Below are 24930 nucleotides of genomic sequence, written 5' to 3'. Positions count from 1 at the left end.
TATTTCAGTTTTCTTAAAGAAGCCATTTATTCTATGTTAAGATGTTTTTCATACTTATTTGCTGTTTCTTGTGTTAGCAAGGTAGTGCTAGGGCAGATTAAGAAAAGGCCTCATTCCCTTATATTCATTCCCTAGCTATCATGTTTAATGCACTGAAACTACTGCCCAGAACCAGGCCACATAGACCTTTCCTTCGATTCCTTAAAAGCAAACACCTGGTCAACACATCCTGTACCACTTCATGAAACCACACTTCTCTTCTCTAAAATGATGCTCTGTTCCTGCTTTCACCCACACAATCAATACCCTCCCGTACAATTTAGCAGGTATACTCAACAAACTTATACCTCTGTAGTTTGAATACTCACCTTTATCCCCTTTGCCTTTATATAATGGCACTATGAATGCATTTCACCAGTCCTCATGTGTCTCACCATGATCCATGCAAACATTGAAAATCCTCACCATCCAATCAACAGCACAGTCACCCCATTTCTTGATAAATTTAACTGCAATACTCCAGCTATTTAAGGCTTTCACAAACTCTTCTCTCTACCAAACCACTCTCCATGACTCTCTAACTTCACATACCACCCTGACCCAAACATCCTACATCTGCCACTCTATCATCAAACAGAATCAGTAGGCCTTCAAAATACTCACTCCATCTCACCCTCACTTCATCATGGCCTGTTCTCATTTTCCCTTTTTGCCCCCTTCACCAGTGTTCCTGTTTGTCCTCTTGTTGTTTGCACATTATTTACCTCCATCCAAAACATCTTTGTATTCTCCCTGAAGTTTACTGATATTCTCTCAACCCAACCCCACAAATCTTTCCATGGTTACCCCTGACATCTTCACATTCTCAGGTTCGCCCTGTTAACAGCATGTCGTCCTGTGTATAACACGTTGCTCTAACTCGCTCTTTCCTTTGCTCGCCTTATTCCCTTTTGTATGTTCAGGCTCTGAACCTTTAAAGCATCTGTCACTCTACTTGATTTTCCCCTTCTCCTTGTTCCCTCCAATTCTGACATGTATATACTCTTAGACATCCTTTCCCCACTCATCCTTATATGTTCAAATCATTTCAGCACATCCTCTTCAGCTCTCTCATACATACTCTTCTTACTACAACACCTCTTTCTTACCCTTTTGTGTCTTCTTTGATCAGCCCTCCTTGCATCACATGTTGTCCTCAAACATTTCATTTCCAACAAATCCACACTCTTCTGCATATTCTTGTCTAAGGCCCATGACTTGCATTTATACAGACATAATAGGATTGATAGAGATGTTGCCCTCTTTTTTCACAAGATCTTCAATGTGGGCATGATGTTTCATCATCTATTAAAGTGGCACTCTCAGGCAGTCTTTTAAGATCAGTGGGAGCATGGGACTAATTGTCATCTTGTATGATTTATTGTTCAGTATGTATATTGAAATTATCATCCTTCAGTCTTTGTACAAGTAAGTAAAGTCATATTTAGAGTGTTTTTATATTATTTGATGATTTTTGGCGTACATCAATTGAAATCCAAGAATTTTTCTCACAGGAGGATGGTATTATGTGTTACTGCAATTATTTTGTAAAACTTTTCCTCAAAATATTGTTCTAAGAATGTAGTGTCTTATACATAAGTATAGGTAATGCCATTGTAATATTCTAAGTTTTAGTTTGTGTTTGTGCTTCAGTGTCTAAATCTCCCAGCTTTAATCGGCCTTTTGCTATTAACTCTCCAATCATGAAGTCTTCTTACCTTGAGACTTCCTTCTCCAGTTTGTTTCAGCAATATTTTATTTACTTTAATATCTTTTTCATATATTCTGTGCTATATAGATTATTTTCACCAGAAGGTAATGCTTCCTATTCTCACATTCTGCTTGTACGTATTGGTCAGATGGAAAATGACAGCTTCAAATTGTATGCATTGTTAATCAAGGACTGGTTATGATTGCTCAACAGAATAACTTTGAAACATTATTCAAATCAACCTTTTTAAAGGACTACATGTAGATGAAAGTTGTTTAGGATGGTATATCTATGTGCAATGTATGGTAGATCCCATGTGATCAAGAAGATAAAATAGTATTGCAGCAAGAATAAGGAGGAAAGGTAGACCATGGAAGAGATGGATAGATGCCTTGGAAAAATTGATCATGGCTTGAAATATTTCAGATGACATCAGAGTGATAATTAGGACTGGATTCACTGGAAGCATTTTGTTTATGGAGGTTCCTTAGCTAGAGATGTTTGTCATACTTGATGAATCAACTTAGTTTTTAGAGTGAAAGTGTAAGAAGTGTTTATGTAAGTGTGGAAGTCCATGTTTCACTCAGACTTGCTGTGGGTTGAGAATGTGTTTGATGTTTGGAAGTTGTATGTGCTTAATCCACTCCATGAAAATTAGGAGTGTGGGCTGTATCATATTTCAAGTGAGCATACTAGAGTCTCAGCCAGGCCCAATCATGTCTCATTTACATTTAGATACTAACTTAGGCACTGACATATACTGCTTGAGGCATTTTGATGTTTTGTTTGAGATATACTCGTGTCCCACCCAGTAAACTTACATGTCCCACTTGAAGGAGTATTATGGCTCAGCTGTGGCATTAGAATACCATTTCAGTTGTTTTTTGTACCTTCATAATATGCCAGAGGCACTGTCGTATCCCACCTGAGGTATTAACTGGTGCTCTTTTGTGGCTTTGCTACATATTACCCAGGGGACAGTATATTTGATCTAAGGTATCTTCATGCCTCACCTAATTTACTGGCACATATCAACTGACATATCATCACTGTACCTCAGTCACTGTCATATCTTAATTTATGCATTGTAATATCCCACTTGAAGCATTTTCATGTCAAACCTTTCACATCATGTGTGATTCATTGTCCAGTCCCATGAGAGACATTGTCATGTCCTACCTTTGGTGCTGTTATATCTCACAGGTTACAGGTCATCTACCAGTGATGCCATGTCCTAAGTGAGATGCTGGTATTCTTTAGAAGACAGGGGTTTCTTACCTTTGTCATTGACTTTTTCCTCTCAAGATGGCTTTGTTACTTTGATCATCAGTATATCCTTCCTAAGATGGCTAGGTTCTCTCTATGGCACTGTCATGAGTCTTTTAAGGGACTGCCATCCTACTACCTGTTTTCTTAGGCAAAGCAATGCTTTTCCTAAAGAATAAATCTACCCTTCAAGAGGAACAACTCTGTCATTTCTTCATATCATATCCTTTCCAAAGAAACTTTGTCCCCTCCGTAAGACACTTATCATGATTCACCTACGGTTGTGCTATACCCTTTCTTATGCCTTGAAATCCTTGTCATTACCATTATTGACTATATGTATGTTAGTCCATAGTCTTGTTTTAGTCTTAAGCATTTACTTTGTTTCAGTATATGTATCTTTGGTTGAGAAAGTACTGTCTTTGATTTACATTTCCATCTTACTCAAAGCATGCATAAAGCTAAGTAATTGATCCTGGCTTGTTATATTCTTTGCTTCATATGCTTGCCTAAACCTCATAGATTCATATCTGTCTTGAATTATATTTCTGTCCATCTTCCACTTGACTCAGTACCATGCCATAGCTGTAACTCTCCTCCTTCAGTGTCTTATATTTTTTAAGTCATCAGATTTTGCTAAATTCTTCCCTGGTTTTCTGTATGCATTTCTTGATACTGTAGGTATGAATCTGCATCAAGATCAAACCACTCTGTTCTCATGCTCTCAGTTATACTTTCCTTGACTCATCTGTTGAGTGGCAGCATGTTTGTGATAGGTGCCTCTCTGTGTTGTAGCCTTGAGTTGGGATATGGTTATGGGTCGCGATGCAACACGGCTGGAAGCCCCAGCGTCTCCCCAGTCTCCCCCTCCTCATACCTCTCGTCTCTCTCATATTCCAGGTAAATACCTCTCCAGTACCACACAATTAAAAATCCTAAAAGTCCTTAGATACTATTGCTTTATAATCAAGTGAATTCATTATGCTATGTTAGTATTATCTAATAATGATGTCAGCTTGCTTTTCTAGTTCTTCACTTCTCAAATTATGATTACAAGATATTTATTTATATAGTATGGTTTGTTATTAATTATCAATAAATATTACTCTCAAGGATTCACAGGATATGTGTTAATGATATTTTCAGTCATTTGTTATCTTTCCATGAATATTTCTCTCACGGGTACATTTGTCCTGTAAGCCATGAGAGATTCTCAGAGATCTTTAGGGGTTCAAAACCACTTAAACTACTGCTCTTGGGGAGGAAAATACCTATTCCCAGCTAACCACCTAATTGGCAGTAGCAGCTTCATTTTGTCATGAGTTTGCTCTCCTACCAATCAGCAACCTCTACTCAGTGATGTCATCATCCTCTGTCCATCAGTATCACATCTGTAGATGGATGTGTTATGTCAGCACAAACCAGTCAGTAACTTCCACTTGGTAATGACATTATGGAACCCTGCTTCATATTTCTTGGAATAGTGACTGGAGATGGTTTACATGCTTCTCCAGCATTTTTTTTTTTTTTTTTTTGTTTCATCCACCTTGCCATGGATGAATTACTTTGAATGATATAGCTAACATGTGATGTATTACGAAAATGACATGTATACAGAGGGCTTTTGATTGATTGTCTGGTGTACATGAATGTTACTGAGCCACATATCTTTACTTGATAATATCATTGCAGTTAATGTATGTAATCTAAGAAAATTGAAAGAAATGTAAATGCTTTGGGTGTCATCATGATTGAGAGACTAGAGTTCAGAGAACATATTAAAAGATATTACTATCAAGCCAAGTATTGAGTGGTGTAATGTTGAGAACTTTCTCAACATGAGACAGAAAACTATTAATGAAAATGTTAATATATGCATTGGTAGAAAATTGGAATACTACTGTCATATATTACCGACAACACTATTGGAAATAAATAAATAATTTAGAATGCAGAAGCAATTCACTAGCAATTCGAGGGATTGGAACACATTAACTACCAGTAGCTTAGAAAGAAAATATGTGATAGTCTGTGCATGCTAACAAAATGAAGATGTAAAAGAGTTCATAATGAACCTGAAGGTCTCTCCACTTAGAAAATATAAAGTTTTTGAGTCCACAAGATTACCACACAACATTCCAAAACTTTATTAGACAAAAATATATGTATCCCCTGGAGGGAAGCTTGAACAAGTATTCAGTACACTGCTAGGAGAAATATACATGAACAGCTACAGGAACATTGAAAAGAATACTTCACAACTGCTTTGAATCTGTCCCAGATGAATGCAAAATAGATTATCATATAATCCAGGTGCCAGTAGAGGGGAACAGTATTACTGTATTCATCAAGCAAGATGTGCTCTAGCTTTGCCATTTGGCAAAATCTCATCATAGGTACTCTTAGGAAGTATAAAAGGTAAGCAAAGAGAACTGGGGGACCAAATTGGAGATGGAAGGATGGAGTGAAAAAGATTTTGAGCAATCGGGGCCTGGACATGTAGGAGGATGAAAAGCATGCTCAGACTAGAGTGAATTAGAACTATGTGGTATACTGGGGTCACTGTGCTGTCAGTGGACTGAACCAGGGCATATGAAATATCTGGGGTAAACCATGGAAAGGTCTGTGGGACCTGAATGTGGATATGGAGCTGTGGTTTTTAGGCATTACACATGCCAGCTAGAGTATGAGTGGGAGCAGATGTGGCCTTTCTTTGTCTGTTCTTAGTGCTACCTCACTAATGCGGAAAATGATGATCAAGTATGAAAGAAAGGACACCAGTGCAATGATTCACTGTACTATATATTTTGAAAAATTTCAGAATATCATTTTTATTAGACTTAGTATTTGACATAACAAAATACTTTGAAATACTTTAAAACAGAAAATATTTGTGTGGAGATAATACCAAGAAAGAGTACATAAGAGAAAATACCTGTTATAACCTGGAAGAATACAAATTATTAGAAAAATTAATCATACCTAGGGATAGGGGAGAAAGAATACTTCCCAAGTATTCCCTGCGTGTTGTAGAAGGCACCTAAAAGGGGAGGGAGTGGGGTGCTGGAAATCCTCCCCTCTCGGTTTTTTGCTTTTCCAAAAAAGGGAACGGAAAAGGGGACCAAGTGAGGATATTCCCTCTAAGGCTCAGTCCTCTGTTCTTTATGCTACCTGATAAATGCAGGAAATGGCATATTTGTATGAAAAAAAATAACAAAAATAAAGATGGCCATCAGCAGATTTCAACTTATTGAGCTCTTGAAATACAGTCTTATGATATTGTGATAATTCTTTAATACTGCTTTTGATAACATTCTTTAGAACTTTTTGGACATGAGGCATTATTCAAACAGTTAAAAACAGTGTCTGTGTATATAAGAGTTCATATAAACAGACCCTGAAACAACCTACAAATGTTTTTCATACTTGAAAGATCACAGGGGAAATTAATTGTAGAATTAAACCCTGAGTGTTAACTTGAAACTTAAACTGGTAGAGGAGATTGATAAATACAAAGTAAACACCTTGAAATATAATAGGTAAAGGGTTTTTGGATTAGAAAAGTATTAAAGCAAAAATGTCAGTTAACATTAAAGAGGAAATTTCAGTTAGTGTTAAGACTGTTAGATAAATCAGATAGAGTTATGTATTCTTGAAAAGAGATGACCCAAGATGAACTTACAAGTATTAGTAATACAGTCATTGATGAATGAGCAGTATTATGTAGAGATAATGAAATTACTAAATTGATGAAACATGAATGTGGTAACATATAAAGAATTGAGAGATGATAAACAGAATGGTTATTTCAAACAGTTTTAAGAAAATGATATGGATTCCAAAAAGCAATTAGACATATAGAACAGAAATATACATATCAGCCAAAATATCATAAAGCTAAGACAACCTTTGTGCACTGCTCATACAAAGTGAATTTAGACTGTCTTAGCATATGCAGGAAATGTTAGATGTGTTACATATTAAAGAGAGAGATTTTTTCTGAAACAGAATGTGTAGACTGTGGATAAAGAAAACTAGACTGCCAGTTGGAAGAAATATACAATGACTTGATATTTATGGCTCTGTAATATTTGCAAACAAACGAAATGAGACCAGGTTTACATGTTAGGCAGGGAAGGAGTGAAATTAGTATAAGACAAGGTGTTCATGAAAACATAGAAAGTAATATTGAATAAATGCCGGAGAATTATGGAGAAAACGATAATGAGTCAAATGAAAGAGAGAATGGTGATATAGAGCAAAGTAGTAAATGCATGAGAAATTGAAATGTAGTCAAAGGATGACAGGAAACAAAGTGAAGAAACCAGAGAGATACCTATGAATAGTTAGAAAGGCAATAAAACACACAGACATTATTCAAGTTGCACTTACAGACTGACAGATATGGATATGATCACCCCCAAATGTGTATGAAAGCATTCCTTTTCAGTTCTTCTGGCACCAGAGGATGTCATGATAAAGAAATATGTGAATATGCACTCTTAGAAATCTGGACATGACAGTTTTCATATATGCTTTATCAAATCAGCATGCTTCTAAATCACTTCTACCAAGTGTAGGGAGTCTGTTGATATGCATTTCTTCCAAATCCATAAGTTATATATGTGCATCCCCTAAGCTGTGTATGTAATTTTTACTCTCCCCTTCTAAACCCAGTTCATAATATTCATTCAGAAGATAAAGACTTGGTAGTCTGTTGACTTTCCCTTTGAATTTCATAGTTATTACAGAATAATATGATGGGACTAATCTTATACATTTTATACTGTAGCTTTCTTTCATTTGTTTTCCATACAGCTCTGTCATGACGGGTTCTGATCTTGATGACTCTTTAATGACAAGACGGTCATCAAATGGTGGCCTTCTGTCTCCAGAAGTAGAGTCTCCTCGGACAGATGGGGTAATAGATATTAGATATTCAGAATCAGTTATGTAAGAGTCAAAAGTTTATTAAAGTAAAGGATAAAAGTACACTCCCACATAAAATGGGGTGTCCAAAAATTAGCAGTAACAAATTATGAATTGTTTTTGTTTGCCTAAGTATTTTATTGCTTTAATCCTTACTTCACTCTGTTCAGTTTTATTTTTTCTATGTCAATGCTATAACTCACGTTTCCCTGAAATAGACTTTTAGATATAGTCCCTAGTTATATGAAGAGAGACAAGGTATCCTAGGACATATGGATATGATTGTAATATAGAGAGTGAAGTTAAGAGTGAAAACTTAAAGAAAGTTGGAAAGGAAGTGTTTGAGGACAATTATGTGGTGTGAGTTGGTTAGATCGCGTAAGTAATGAAAGGGTAAGAGATGTGTGGGAATAAAAAGAGTGTGGTTGAGAGAGCAGATGAGGGTGTGTTGAAATGGTTTGTACATATGGAGAGAATGAATGAAGAAAGATTGACAAAGAGGATATATGTGTCAGAGATGGAGGGAAGAAGGAGAAGCGGGAGACCAAATTGGAGGTAAAAGGATGGAGTGAAAAAGATTTTGAGTGATCGGGGCCTGAACATACAGGAGGGTGAGAGGTGTGCAAGGAATAGAGTGAATTGGAACATTGTGGTGTACTGGAGTCGATGTGCTGTCAGTGGACAGAACCAGGGCATGTGGGGTGAACCATGGAAAGATCTGTGGGGCCTGGATGTGGAAAGGGAGCTGTGGTTTCGGTGCATTACACATGACAGCTTGAGATTGAGTGTGTGTGAATGTGGCCTTGTTTGTCTTTTCCTGGCACTACCTTGCTGTGGTGATAGTGAAGGGGGAGCTATTTCCTGTGTGCTGGGGTAGCGATGGAAATGGTTGAAGGCAGCAAGTATAAATATGTACATGGAGATGGAGTGAGTATTTTGAAGGTTTGTTGAATGTGTTTGATGATAGAGTGGCAGATATAGGGTGTTTTGGTCGAGGTGGTGTGCAAAGTGAAAGGGTTAGGGAAAATGATTTGGTAAACAGAGAAGAGGTAGTAAAAGCTTTGCGGAAGATGAAAGCCGGCAAGGCAGCAGGTTTGGATGGTATTGCAGTGGAATTTATTAAAAAAGGGGGTGACTGTATTGTTGACTGGTTGGTAAGGTTATTTAATGTATGTATGACTCATGGTGAGGTGCCTGAGGATTGGCGGAATGCGTGCATAGTGCCATTGTACAAAGGCAAAGGGGATAAGAGTGAGTGCTCAAATTACAGAGGTATAAGTTTGTTGAGTATTCCTGGTAAATTATATGGGAGGATATTGATTGAGAGGGTGAAGGCATGTACAGAGCATCAGATTGGGGAAGAGCAGTGTGGTTTCAGAAGTGGTAGAGGATGTGTGGATCAGGTGTTTGCTTTGAAGAATGTATGTGAGAAATACTTAGAAAAGCAAATGGATTTGTATGTAGCATTTATGGATCTGGAGAAGGCATATGATAGAGTTGATAGAGATGCTCTGTGGAAGGTATTAAGAATATATGGTGTGGGAGGAAAGTTGTTAGAAGCAGTGAAAAGTTTTTATCGAGGATGTAAGGCATGTGTACGTGTAGGAAGAGAGGAAAGTGATTGGTTCTCAGTGAATGTAGGTTTGCGGCAGGGGTGTGTGATGTCTCCATGGTTGTTTAATTTGTTTATGGATGGGGTTGTTAGGGAGGTAAATGCAAGAGTTTTGGAAAGAGGGGCAAGTATGAAGTCTGTTGGGGATGAGAGAGCTTGGGAAGTGAGTCAGTTGTTGTTCGCTGATGATACAGCGCTGGTGGCTGATTCATGTGAGAAACTGCAGAAGCTGGTGACTGAGTTTGGTAAAGTGTGTGAAAGAAGAAAGTTAAGAGTAAATGTGAATAAGAGCAAGGTTATTAGGTACAGTAGGGTTGAGGGTCAAGTCAATTGGGAGGTGAGTTTGAATGGAGAAAAACTGGAGGAAGTGAAGTGTTTTAGATATCTGGGAGTGGATCTGGCAGCAGATGGAACCATGGAAGCGGAAGTGGATCATAGGGTGGGGAGGGGGCGAAAATTCTGGGAGCCTTGAAGAATGTGTGGAAGTCGAGAACATTATCTCGGAAAGCAAAAATGGGTATGTTTGAAGGAATAGTGGTTCCAACAATGTTGTATGGTTGCGAGGCGTGGGCTATGGATAGAGTTGTGCGCAGGAGGATGGATGTGCTGGAAATGAGATGTTTGAGGACAATATGTGGTGTGAGGTGGTTTGATCGAGTAAGTAACGTAAGGGTAAGAGAGATGTGTGGAAATAAAAAGAGCGTGGTTGAGAGAGCAGAAGAGGGTGTTTTGAAATGGTTCGGGCACATGGAGAGAATGAGTGAGGAAAGATTGACCAAGAGGATATATGTGTCGGAGGTGGAGGGAACGAGGAGAAGAGGGAGACCAAATTGGAGGTGGAAAGATGGAGTGAAAAAGATTTTGTGTGATCGGGGCCTGAACATGCAGGAGGGTGAAAGGAGGGCAAGGAATAGAGTGATTTGGAGCGATGTGGTATACCGGTGTTGACGTGTTGGCAGTGGATTGAATCAAGGCATGTGAAGCGTCTGGGGTAAACCATGGAAAGCTGTGTAGGTATGTATATTTGCGTGTGTGGACATATGTATATACATGTGTATGGGGGTGGGTTGGGCCATTTCATTCGTCTGTTTCCTTGCGCTACCTTGCAAACGCGGGAGACAGCGACAAAGCAAAAAAAAAAAAAAAAAAAAAAAAATGTGTATATATGTATGTGTCTGTATGTATGTATATGTATAGATTGATATGTATATGTGTGTGTATGGGCATTATTTATATATATGTGTATGTGAGTGGTTGGACCATTCTTCATCTGTTTCCTTGCGCTACCTTGCTGACATGGGAAACAGCGGTTAAGTATAATGAAATAAATATTAGATGATATGTATTTACATTAAAAACTGGGAATGCTCATATGGCACCAAGTTACAATCAAGAGCCATGATGATTAGTTAGGGTTATATAGAAAGAGATTGGCTAGAATGAATAGTAGAAGGTGAAAGGAAAAAACAAAGTAGGAAATTGCAATTTTTAATGTCATTTCTTTTACCTTAATCTGTACTGGTTGAATGGTCTTATTATTGCTCATTTTTTCAGTATGTATTGTTTGATCATGCCATTCATTTCTTAAGAGATTATATTGCTCAAGAATCTGCTTATTCTTTACAGGAACAAGATGGATTTTATCTGCTAAAAAAGGATTCACAACGGCGGATGACTCTCACCCGCGTCCTTGCAAATGACCAACACAAGATTACCCAAATATGGTATCACAGACTTCAGCAGGAATTAACCAGTGATAAACTTATACTTACTCAGGTATTTGGTCAAAAGATTTAACATGCTGTAGTTGTAATTCCTTTTTAAGTAAGAGCAGAATAAAAGGTTTTCTTTAAAACCTCTTCACTGTTTTTTGCTGTAATGAGATAGCATTAGGAACAAACAAATGAGCTTTAAAGGAAAAATCCTTGCTTGACTGTTATGTTTCTTCTTTTAGAATGTATTGATTCAGGATGGGAGGATTTCTATCCTCATGCTCTTGCCCCTTGTGGCATACACGAGATCCAGTGGCAGTGTTCTCCCCAGTTCCAAGTGGAAAGAATTACTTTAAAAATCAACTAATAAAAAAGATGTTTTTGAAGCCAACCCTTCGCTTACCATCTATCATGTAGTTCTCCAACCAAAGACATTTGATACAGTCACTTAGGTGGGCAAAGACTTGTCTATTGATGCTACAGCCACGTTAAATGTATATAATAAAGCAACTTTAATGTGGTCTAAAGAAATGCATGAAAATTTGTACTAAAAACAATGCTACAATCTCTTGTTGTTACTCAACCGTTCCACTTATGACATCACACCTCCCAAGCTCCACCGCATGGTTGCTCTTCCAATCAGTATCTTAATGTTGTTAGTTTGTAGAGGTAGGCAATGTTGAGACCAAGAGAAAGGTTACGTATGAATAAGTTTGCCCTTTCCTCAAGTTGATGCATTGTCTTCTTGATTACCAGTTTCCTTTTAGGTATTTTTATCCAGGATTCTCACATGTATGACATTTTTGCCTTTGGGATATTGTGAGTTTTAGATTAACCTCCCTGATTTTAAGAATGAGGGTGATGCTTTTTTTTTTCTCATTGTCAGCAATGACCTACAAAGAATCATGGTTTGCTGATCGTGCAATGTTTTAATGTAAGTTGTGAGGATGCGGTACAAATTGAGAGATACCATATTGATGTTGACATTAGACCTACCTTGTTTAGATCAAAGCAATTTGTACCTGTGCTTCAATTATGCTGGCTTATAAGGAAACATGATATACCAGTTATTCATTCATAGTTTAATTGCAGTAAGATAAAAAGCAAAAAGTGTTAAACTTGTATCTATTTAGTGAGAGGCATAAGGGTACAAAGAGCCATGTAACATATAGAGGAGCACAGTGCATGCTGATGTGTCTTGGCTTGTACCATGCCTTCTCTGGCCATCTCTCCTACTTACATACATATACTTATCTATATCTCTCTTTTTAAACCCAGGTATTCCCAAGCACCAGTCCTTTTTCAGCACACAAATCTACAAGCTCTTCACCATTTCCATTTACAACATTGAACACCCCATATACACCAGTTATACCCTCAACTGCCACATTACTCACCTTTGCATTCAAATCACCCATCATTATAATCTGGTCTCATGCATCAAAGCTGCTAACACACTCACACAGCTGCTCCCAATACACTTGCCTCTCATGATCTTTCTTCTCATGACCAGGTGCATAGGCACCAATATTCACCCATCTCTCTCCCTTCTCTCTCAGTTTTACCCATATCAATCTAGAGTTTGCTTTCCTACTCTCTATCACATACTCTCACAACTCCTGTTTCAGGAGTAGTGCTACTCCTTCCTTTGCTCTTATCCTCTCACCAACCCCTGACTTTACTCCAAAGACATTCCCAAACCACTCTTCCCCTTTACATTTGAGCTTTGTTTCACTCAGAGCCAAAACATCCAGGTTTCTTTCCTCAAACATACTATCTATCTCTTCTTTTTTCTCATCTTGGTTACATCCACAAACATTTAGACACCCCACCCCAGTCTGAGACTTCAAGGAGGATGAGCACTCCTGGCATGACTCCTTCCTCTGTTTCCCCTCTTAGAAAGTTGAAATACAAGGAGGGGAGGGATTCTAGTCCCCCGCTTCTGTCCTCTTTAGTCGCCTTCTACGACACATGGGGAATGCGTGGGAAGTATTCTTTCTCCCCTATCCCCATATACATATACATATATACTTATACTCATGTACATATTCATACTTGCTTGCCTTCATCCATTCCTGATGCTACCCTGCCCCACAGGAAACAGCATCGCTACCCCCTGCTTCAGCAAGGTAGCGCCAGGAAAACAGACAAAAAAGGCCACATTCGTTTGCACTCAGTCTCTAGCTGCCATGTAATGCACCAAAACCACAGCTCCCTATCCACATCCAGGCCCTACAGACCTTTCCATGGTTTACCCCAGACATTTTACATGTCCTCATCCAGTCTATATATATATATATATATATATATATTTTTTTTTTTTTTTTTTTTTTTTTATACTTTGTCGCTGTCTCCCGCGTTTGCGAGGTAGCGCAAGGAAACAGACGAAAGAAATGGCCCAACCCCCCCCATACACATGTACATACACACGTCCACACACGCAAATATACATACCTACACAGCTTTCCTTGGTTTACCCCGGACGCTTCACATGCCTTGATTCAATCCACTGACAGCATGTCAACCCCTGTATACCACATCGCTCCAATTCACTCTATTCCTTGCCCTCCTTTCACCCTCCTGCATGTTCAGGCCCCGATCACACAAAATCCTTTTCACTCCATCCTTCCACCTCCAATTTGGTCTCCCTCTTCTCCTCGTTCCCACCACCTCCGACACATATATCCTCTTGGTCAATCTTTCCTCACTCATTCTCTCCACGTGCCCAAACCATTTCAAAACACCCTCTTCTGCTCTCTCAACCACGCTCTTTTTATTTCCACACATCTCTCTTACCCTTACGTTACTTACTCGATCAAACCACCTCACACCACACATTGTCCTCAAACATCTCATTTCCAGCACATCCATCCTCCTGCGCACAACTCTATCCATAGCCCACGCCTCGCAACCATACAACATTGTTGGAACTACTATTCCTTCAAACATACCCATTTTTGCTTTCCGGGATAATGTTCTCGACTTCCACACATTTTTCAAGGCTCCCAAAATTTTCGCCCCCTCCCCCACCCTATGATCCACTTCCGCTTCCATGGTTCCATCCGCTGACAGATCCACTCCCAGATATCTAAAACACTTCACTTCCTCCAGTTTTTCTCCATTCAAACTCACCTCCCAATTGACTTGACCCTCAACCCTACTGTACCTAATAACCTTGCTCTTATTCACATTTACTCTTAACTTTCTTCTTCCACACACTTTACCAAACTCCGTCACCAGCTTCTGCATATATATATATATATATATGGTGTGGGAGGAAAGTTGTTAGAAGCAGTGAAAAGTTTTTATCGAGGATGTAAGGCATGTGTACGTGTAGGAAGAGAGGAAAGTGATTGGTTCTCAGTGAATGTAGGTTTGCGGCAGGGGTGTGTGATGTCTCCATGGTTGTTTAATTTGTTTATGGATGGGGTTGTTAGGGAGGTAAATGCAAGAGTTTTGGAAAGAGGGGCAAGTATGAAGTCTGTTGGGGATGAGAGAGCTTGGGAAGTGAGTCAGTTGTTGTTCGCTGATGATACAGCGCTGGTGGCTGATTCATGTGAGAAACTGCAGAAGCTGGTGACTGAGTTTGGTAAAGTGTGTGGAAGAAGAAAGTTAAGAGTAAATGTGAATAAGAGCAAGGTTATTAGGTACAGTAGGGTTGAGGGTCAAGTCAATTGGGAGGTGAGTTTGAATGGAGAAAAACTGGAGGAAGTGAAGTGTTTTAGATATCTGGGAGTGGATCTGGCATCGGATGGAACCATGGAAGCGGAAGTGGATCATAGGGTGGGAGAGGGGGCGAAAATTCTGGGGGCCTTGAAGAATGTGTGGAAGTCGAGAACATTATCTCGGAAAGCAAAAATGGGTATGTTTGAAGGAATAGTGGTTCCAACAATGTTGTATGGTTGTGAGGCGTGGGCTATGGATAGAGTTGTGCGCAGGAGGATGGATGTGCTGGAAATGAGATGTTTGAGGACAATGTGTGGTGTGAGGTGGTTTGATCGAGTGAGTAACGTAAGGGTAAGAGAGATGTGTGGAAATAAAAAGAGCGTGGTTGAGAGAGCAGAAGAGGGTGTTTTGAAGTGGTTTGGGCACATGGAGAGGATGAGTGAGGAAAGATTGACCAAGAGGATATATGTGTCGGAGGTGGAGGGAACAAGGAGAAGAGGGAGACCAAATTGGAGGTGGAAAGATGGAGTGAAAAAGATTTTGTGTGATCGGGGCCTGAACATGCAGGAGGGTGAAAGGAGGGCAAGGAATAGGGTGAATTGGAGCGATGTGGTATACCGGGGCTGACATGCTGTCAGTGGATTGAATCAAGGCATGTGAAGCGTCTGGGGTAAACCATGGAAAGCTGTGTAGGTATGTATATTTGCGTGTGTGGACGTAAGTATATACATGTGTATGGGGGGGGGTTGGGCCATTTCTTTCGTCTGTTTCCTTGCGCTACCTCGCAAACGCGGGAGACAGCGACAAAGTATTAAAAAAAAAAAAAAAAAAAAAAAAAAAAAATATATATATATATATATATATATATATATATATATATATATGAGTGAATTGGAGCGATGTGGTATACAGGGTTTGACGTGCTGTCAGTGGATTGAATCAAGGCATGTGAAGCGTCTGGGGTAAACCATGGAAAGCTGTGTAGGTATGTATATTTGCGTGTGTGGACGTGTGTATGTACATGTGTATGGGGGGGGGGGTTGGGCCATTTCTTTCGTCTGTTTCCTTGCGCTACCTCGCAAACGCGGGAGACAGCGACAAAGTATAAAAAAAAAAAAAAAAAAAAAAAATATATATATATATATTTTTTTTTTTTTTTTTTTTTTTTATACTTTGTCGCTGTCTCCCGCGTTTGCGAGGTAGCGCAAGGAAACAGACGAAAGAAATGGCCCAACCCCCCCCCCCCATACACATGTACATACACACGTCCACACACGCAAATATACATACCTACACAGCTTTCCATGGTTTACCCCAGACGCTTCACATGCCTTGATTCAATCCACTGACAGCACGTCAACCCCTGTATACCACATGGCTCCAATTCACTCTATTCCTTGCCCTCCTTTCACCCTCCTGCATGTTCAGGCCCCGATCACACAAAATCTTTTTCACTCCATCTTTCCACCTCCAATTTGGTCTCCCTCTTCTCCTCGTTCCCTCCACCTCCGACACATATATCCTCTTGGTCAATCTTTCCTCACTCATTCTCTCCATGTGCCCAAACCATTTCAAAACACCCTCTTCTGCTCTCTCAACCACGCTCTTTTTATTTCCACACATCTCTCTTACCCTTACGTTACTTACTCGATCAAACCACCTCACACCACACATTGTCCTCAAACATCTCATTTCCAGCACATCCATCCTCCTGCGCACATCTCTATCCATAGCCCACGCCTCGCAACCATACAACATTGTTGGAACCACTATTCCTTCAAACATACCCATATATATATATATATATATATATATATATATATATATATATATTCTACGACACGCGAGGAATACGTGAGAAGTATTCTTTCACCCCTATTGAATGCAAAGGTGAGTAATGTGGCAGTTGAGGGAATAATTGGTATGCATGGGGTGTTCAGTGTTGTAAATGGAAATGGTGAAGAGCTTGTAGATTTATGTGCTGAAAAAGGACTGATGATTGGGAATACCTGGTTTAAAAAGCGAGATATACATAAGTATACTTATGTAAGTAGGAGAGATGGCCAGAGAGCGTTATTGGATTACGTGTTAATTGACAGGTGTGCGAAAGAGAGACTTTTGGATGTCAATGTGCTGAGAGGTGCAACTGGAGGGATGTCTGATCATTATCTTGTGGAGGCTAAGGTGAAGATTAGTATGGGTTTTCAGAAAAGAAGAGTGAATGTTGGGGTGAAGAAGGTGGTGAGAGTAAGTGAGCTTGGGAAGGAGACCTGTGTGAAGAAGTATCAGGAGAGACTGTGTACAGAATGGAAAAAGGTGAGAACAATGGAAGTAAGGGGAGTGGGGGAGGAATGGGATGTATTTAGGGAATCAGTGATGGATTGCGCAAAAGATGCTTGTGGCATGAAAAGAGTGGGAGGTGGGCTGTTTAGAAAGGGTAGTGAGTGGTGGGATGAAGAAGTAAGAGTATTAGTGAAAGAGAAGAGAGAGGCATTTGGACGATTTTTGCAGGGAAAAAATGCAATTGAGTGGGAGAAGTATAAAAGAAAGAGACTGGAGGTCAAGAGAAAGGTGCAAGAGGTGAAAAAAAGGGCAAATGAGAGTTGGGGTGAGAGACTATCAGTAAATTTTAGGGAGAATAAAAAGATGTTCTGGAAGGAGGTAAATAGGGTGCGTAAGACAAGGGAGCAAATGGTAACTTCAGTGAAGGGCGTAAATGGGGAGGTGATAACAAGTAGTGGTGATGTGAGAAGGAGATGGAATGAGTATTTTGAAGGTTTGTTGAATGTGTCTGATGACAGAGTGGCAGATATAGGGTGTTTGGGTCGAGGTGGTGTGCAAAGTGAGAGGGTTAGGGAAAATGATTTGGTAAACAGAGAAGAGGTAGTAAAAGCTTTGCGGAAGATGAAAGCCGGCAAGGCAGCAGGTTTGGATGGTATTGCAGTGGAATTTATTAAAAAAGGGGGTGACTGTATTGTTGACTGGTTGGTAAGGTTATTTAATGTATGTATGACTCATGGTGAGGTGCCTGAGGATTGGCGGAATGCGTGCATAGTGCCATTGTACAAAGGCAAAGGGGATAAGAGTGAGTGCTCAAATTACAGAGGTATAAGTTTGTTGAGTATTCCTGGTAAATTATATGGGAGGGTATTGATTGAGAGGGTGAAGGCATGTACAGAGCATCAGATTGGGGAAGAGCAGTGTGGTTTCAGAAGTGGTAGAGGATGTGTGGATCAGGTGTTTGCTTTGAAGAATGTATGTGAGAAATACTTAGAAAAGCAAATGGATTTGTATGTAGCATTTATGGATCTGGAGAAGGCATATGATAGAGTTGATAGAGATGCTCTGTGGAAGGTATTAAGAATATATGGTGTGGGAGGCAAGTTGTTAGAAGCAGTGAAAAGTTTTTATCGAGGATGTAAGGCATGTGTACGTGTAGGAAGAGAGGAAAGTGATTGGTTCTCAGTGAATGTAGGTTTGCGGCAGGGGTGTGTGATGTCTCCATGGTTGTTTAATTTGTTTATGGATGGGGTTGTTAGGGAGGTAAATGCAAGAGTCTTGGAAAGAGGGGCAAGTATGAAGTCTGTTGGGGATGAGAGAGCTTGGGAAGTGAGTCAGTTGTTGTTCGCTGGTGATACAGTGCTGGTGGCGGATTCATGTGAGAAACTGCAGAAGCTGGTGACGGAGTTTGGTAAAGTGTGTGGAAGAAGAAAGTTAAGAGTAAATGTGAATAAGAGCAAGGTTATTAGGTACAGTAGGGTTGAGGGTCAAGTCAATTGGGAGGTGAGTTTGAATGGTGAAAAACTGGAGGAAGTGAAGTGTTTTAGATATCTGGGAGTGGATCTGTCAGCGCATGGAACCATGGAAGCGGAAGTGGATCATAGGGTGGGGGAGGGGGCGAAAATTTTGGGAGCCTTGAAAAATGTGTGGAAGTCGAGAACTTTATCCCGGAAAGCAAAAATGGGTATGTTTGAAGGAATAGTAGTTCCAACAATGTTGTATGGTTGCGAGGCGTGGGCTATGGATAGAGTTGTGCGCAGGAGGATGGATGTGCTGGAAATGAGATGTTTGAGGACAATGTGTGGTGTGAGGTGGTTTGATCGAGTAAGTAACGTAAGGGTAAGAGAGATGTGTGGAAATAAAAAGAGCGTGGTTGAGAGAGCAGAAGAGGGTGTTTTGAAATGGTTTGGGCACATGGAGAGAATGAGTGAGGAAAGATTGACCAAGAGGATATATGTGTCGGAGGTGGAGGGAACGAGGAGAAGAGGGAGACCAAATTGGAGGTGGAAAGATGGAGTGAAAAGATTTTGTGTGATCGGGGCCTGAACATGCAGGAGGGTGAAAGGAGGGCAAGGAATAGAGTGAATTGGAGCGATGTGGTATACAGGGGTTGACGTGCTGTCAGTGGATTGAATCAAGGCATGTGAAGCGTCCGGGGTAAACCATGGAAAGCTGTGTAGGTATGTATATTTCCGTGTGTGGACGTGTGTATGTACATGTGTATGGGGGGGGTTGGGCCATTTCTTTCGTCTGTTTCCTTGCGCTACCTCGCAAACGCGGGAGACAGCGACAAAGTATAAAAAAAAAAAAAAAAAAAATATATATATATATATATATATATATATATATATATATATATATATATATATATATATATATATATATACATGCTGTGATTCTTTCCAATGAATTTATATTACTTAGGCCTATACATGAAAGATGAAAAACTTTCTTAATCACAGATGATATGCTAGGAAAACACACTGATCAAGAGGCCCTTTTGGTTGATGGTATACAAGCTATAGGCTTGCTGAAAGTTGTTTTTCCTGGTGGCATGTTATAAAGATTGACTGCCCAATTCACGCTGAGTAGTAGATGACACTTTTTTTCCAAAAGGTTGGAAAGTTTTGCAGTTATGTGGTTCAAAAAGTCTTGTGTAATGAATAGAGATGTCTGATTTGCGTTTGCTGTAATTCTTAGATTTTGGGATCTGAACATAATGATGCTTCAGTACAATAAGACAATAAGTGCATTTCTGGGTATGTGCATAGAGAATTTAAGGATAAGGCATTAATCAGGACAGTATTGTGGCAGGCTTGCTGTACAGTACATGCATTGTTAGGGATGTATGTTAAGAATCTGCAGTTAAGGTATTACTCAAGACATCATTTGGGTCAGGCTTATTTGTGAGGCTATTCTCTGAGTTTAAGTTAGTCTTCTATTTCATCCCCAGAGAGGAGTTCATCAGATAGTATATCCTCCTCCTGTAAAAGATATTAACCTTATTACATTATTTCCTTCTTGGCTAAGAAAGGTAATCTTGTGGATTTTAGTGGTGAGGAATTGTTGTTGAATGTTGAAGCTTTTTACCAGACACTGGGACATACATCTAGATTTCACCCACCTGTTGAGAGGCATGAGGGTATGGTAGAAGGGGGAGCTGTTTCATAACATTATGAAGTAATGTAAGGATACTAGTACAGTTCCTGATGGCATCACAGTGAGCCAGCACTTTGCTGTCCATCATGTTCTCCACCTGGCTAAGTAGCTGTCTTTTCCTCTTATCACACTTACATTTGCCACCCTTTTCTTCTCAAACACAACACATGACAACATGTAACTTTTCTTATTTTTTCTTAAAAATCTTGGCAGCTTATTTTCATTCAGATTCTTCAGCATCAAATTGTAATGGTATTGCTGTTTAAGGAGGTTTAGATTGTTTTTGACTATCAGTCACCTGTAACCTCCCCTACTCATTCACACACAGCTCCTAGTCCTGGCTCTTTCTTTGTTCACTTCTGCAACACTTAAATCTCAAATCTAACCTTTCCTTTTTAGAATACCATCTATACACTTCCTCCTCAGATGATTATCTCTCTGAAAGCCAACCGTCTAAGGCTGCTTCACATCTCCACTCCCCGATCTCTAACTTTGATCTATTGTTTCCACTCAAAGGAGCTAGTTGTGCCTAATTCAACACAAAACTCAAATTGCTGAACTCCTGGATCTTGAGTCTCCTAACCTTTAAAACTTTGCTTTGATGTCTTGTATGGAAGCAGAAGTGGATCATAGGGTGGGGGAGGGGGTGAAAATCCTGGGAGCCTTGAAGAATGTGTGGAAGTCGAGAACATTATCTCGGAAAGCAAAAATGGGTATGTTTGAAGGAATAGTGGTTCCAACAATGTTGTATGGTTGCAAGGCGTGGGCTATGGATAGAGTTGTGTGCAGGAGGATGGATGTGCTGGAAATGAGATGTTTGAGGACAATGTGTGGTGTGAGGTGGTTTGATCGAGTAAGTAACGTAAGGGTAAGAGAGATGTGTGGAAATAAAAAGAGCGTGGTTGAGAGAGCAGAAGAGGGTGTTTTGAAATGGTTTGGGCTCATGGAGAGAATGAGTGAGGAAAGATTGACCAAGAGGATATATGTGTCGGAGGTGGAGGGAACGAGGAGAAGTGGGAGACCAAATTGGAGGTGGAAAGATTGAGTGAAAAAGATTTTGTGTGATCGGGGCCTGAACATGCAGGAGGGTGAAAGGAGGGCAAGGAATAGAGTGAATTGGATCGATGTGGTATACCGTGGTTGACGTGCTGTCAGTGGGTTGAATCAGCATGTGAAGTGTCTGGGGTAAACCATGGAAAGCTGTGTAGGTATGTATATTTGCGTGTGTGGACGTATGTATATACATGTGTATGGGGGTGGGTTGGGCCATTTCTTTCGTCTGTTTCCATGCGTTACCTCGCAAACGCGGGAGACAGCTGATTCATGTGAGAAACTGCAGAAGCTGGTGACTGAGTTTGGTAAAGTGTGTGAAAGAAGAAAGTTAAGAGTAAATGTGAATAAGAGCAAGGTTATTAGGTACAGTAGGGTTGAGGGTCAGGTTAATTGGGAGGTAAGTTTGAATGGAGAAAAACTGGAGGAAGTAAAGTGTTTTAGATATCTGGGAGTGGATCTGGCAGCGGATGGAACCATGGAAGCGGAAGTGAATCATAGGGTGGGGGAGGGGGCAAAAATCCTGGGAGCCTTGAAGAATGTGTGGAAGTTGAGAACATTATCTCGGAAAGCAAAAATGGGTATGTTTGAAGGAATAGTGGTTCCAACAATGTTGTATGGTTGCGAGGCGTGGGCTATGGATAGAGTTGTGCGCAGGAGGATGGATGTGCTGGAAATGAGATGTTTGAGGACAATATGTGGTGTGAGGTGGTTTGATCTAGTAAGTAATGTAAGGGTAAGAGAGATGTGTGGAAATAAAAAGAGCGTGGTTGAGAGAGCAGAAGAGGGTGTTTTGAAATGGTTTGGGCACATGGAGAGAATGAGTGAGAAAAGATTGACTAAGAGGATATATGTGTCAGAGGTGGAGGGAACGAGGAGAAGTGGGAGACCAAATTGGAGGTGGAAAGATGGAGTGAAAAGGATTTTGAGTGATCGGGGCCTGAACATGCAGGAGGGTGAAAGGAGGGCAAGGAATAGAGTGAATTGGATCGATGTGGTATACCGGGGTCGACGTGCTGTCAATGGATTGAATCAGGGCATGTGAAGCGTCTGGGGTAAACCATGGAAAGTTGTGTGGGGCCTGGATGCGGAAAGGGAGCTGTGGTTTCAGGCGTTATTGCATGACAGCTAGAGACTGAGTGTGAACGAATGGGGCGTTTGTTGTCTTCCTAGCGCTACCTCACACACATGAGGGGGGAGGGGGATGTTATTCCAGGTGTGGCGAGGTGGCGATGGGAATGAATAAAGGCAGACAGTGTGAATTGTGTGCATGTGTATATATGTATATGTCTGTGTGTATATATATGTGTACATTGAGATGTATGGGTATGTATATTTGCATGTGTGGACGTGTATGAATATACATGTGTATGGGGGTGGGTTGGGCCATTTCTTTCGTCTGTTTCCTTGCGTTACCTCGCAAACGCGGGAGACAGTGACAAAGCAAAATAGATAGATAGATGTTCCCCCAGATTCAGTCAACTTTGTACAGCTCTTCAGATATTTGACTTCCTGTGATGAATTCTTGCTATCACCATACTGTAGTTTGCACATGTAAATAAGTGTTTGTAATGCTATCTATTGAGAGAAATGTCATGTACCATTTGGAATTATAGAAGATGCATCTGGAACCAACTATGAGTTACCTTGGGAGAATTTTCAAAACAAAAGTGGTCCGAGTTAACTCAGGATAATAGTTATTTGCGCTAAGGCTCAACCCAGGTATGTTAGGGATGGTAAGAAAAGGGGGTTAATGTCCTTGTTTACCATATAGTCAGGCTTGCCGGGGAACATTGATGTCATTGCTGAGTGGAGCTTGTTGATCAATCAAAGAACATTCCCAGGCCTTCTGATGGTGTTACTAACTAATAGATGGTTAAAGAAGGGTGAGTGACAATCACTTCATAAGTTTGGTTAGGGGTAAGAGGTTTCTAGCCCCTTTAGGCCCAAAAGCTTTTCTTGACTCGCAGGACACTGCTCCAGAGAGAAAGCATTTTTTATCATTTAAGATATATTTTTAATCAGTTTGTTTTCCTTTCAGTCATCAATATAACATACTTGAGACCCTGTTCTAGTATCATTTGTTGTCTGATATTAGAAAACAATTGATACACAGATTGAAATAGGATAATAAATCCTAATTCTTGTCTTGTACAATAATTTGATGCCAGCCTATATGATTTTTTATATTTCAGGAACATCTCCTTCTTATCATGGTCAGCCTGCGGGAATTCATCCCTGAGCATAAAAAGTTACCTATTGAACAAGCTTTTGCAAAACTCAGAGAAGAAATAAATTTTGAGGAAGCACTCAACCAAATAAATTTAGCTTTATGTATCTTTCAAGAAGCTGTAAGTATGATGTAGTCTTTGTTTCTGTGAGTGTGTAAGGGGATTCATGAGTGTGTCAAAGGAATGATGATAGAGAGGTTAAATGTAATATGATGTATCTTGTCAGCTTAGCCCAGCACAAGAAAAGTAAAGCACTATTAGGTAAACTGCATAAGCATTATTACACTCCAGCTCCAATGTAGTGGGATATACACTGGATTCATTGTTTTTTATATCTTCATATGTCCAGCCATTCACTTAACCAAAACACTTATTGAGTATTTCTGGGTAACACATATGGGTACATGGCAAAATTAACCAAATGTGCTCCACATGTTTTCTTATTTGCTCTTGTTTTCCTCAAAGGTTGTTTCATGAGGTTCCATAGACCTTCATCCCTCTCCCACCTTGGTAATGCTGGTGCATTGTTATCCTCCACACTGAAAATAGTTTAACCCTTAACATCCACACAAAATAAAATTCCCTTTTGTAAAAATCCCAGAATTTGAAGATTTATTTATTTTGCTTTGTCGCTGTCTCCCGCGTTTGCGAGGTAGCGCAAGGAAACAGATGAAAGAATGGCCCAACCCACCCACATACACATGTATTACATACACGTCCACACACGCAAATATACATACCTATACATCTCAACGTATACATATATATACACACACAGACATATACATATATACACATGTACATAATTCATACTGCCTGCCTTTATTCACCTCGCCACAATTTGAAGATATATGTAAAATATTTTTCTTAGAATAAAAAAGATTTTAATAGAAGGCAGAATGCAAATATATAGGTGAGAATGACTCATGCTTAAATATTCATTTACAAGGATAAGTTGTACATAATCACCCAGCACAATCTGATACACAGCAATGCTTGATATAATTAGGTATGTGCTTGCCACAAAGTAGACATTACTTTTTAGTTGTTTTATATGACTCTACATGAAAATTTTATTTTCACTTACATATTGCACACCAATTTTTTGTCTTATGATTTATGCAAAACTACTATGTTTGTAGAATTGAATAGAATACTTTTAAGAAATTTTATGTGATGTGTGGCTTGCATCATCTGATGAGGACCACAAGGGTGCATATGCAGGCCTACCAGCTAGCTTGGCAGGTGATTCCTTTTTAGTCATCCCTTCTTAGC

The 24930-nt window shown here is 39.8% G+C and overlaps 1 protein-coding gene across 4 annotated transcripts in view; it reads left to right on the top strand.

Annotated features, from left to right (window-relative positions):
* The window catches only part of Ask1 (apoptotic signal-regulating kinase 1), an 83477-nt gene that overhangs the window by 38109 nt on the left and 20438 nt on the right, over window positions 1-24930 (top strand). For 2 of the 4 annotated variants that reach the window (XM_071693954.1, XM_071693953.1), the window contains exons 19-22: window positions 3812-3916; window positions 7835-7937; window positions 11184-11333; window positions 23620-23775. In XM_071693954.1, the coding sequence (XP_071550055.1) occupies window positions 3812-3916; window positions 7835-7937; window positions 11184-11333; window positions 23620-23775 (514 nt within the window). The remainder of the gene's footprint in view (window positions 1-3811; window positions 3917-7834; window positions 7938-11183; window positions 11334-23619; window positions 23776-24930) is intronic. The other 2 variants (XM_071693956.1, XM_071693955.1) reach the window with 1 other exon arrangement.

The sequence above is a fragment of the Panulirus ornatus genome, chromosome 56, assembly GCF_036320965.1.
Source record: "Panulirus ornatus isolate Po-2019 chromosome 56, ASM3632096v1, whole genome shotgun sequence".
NCBI classification, from domain to species: Eukaryota; Metazoa; Arthropoda; class Malacostraca; order Decapoda; family Palinuridae; genus Panulirus; species Panulirus ornatus.
Note: the sequence above shows the minus strand (reverse complement) of the source record. Positions and strands in the feature narration are given on the sequence as shown.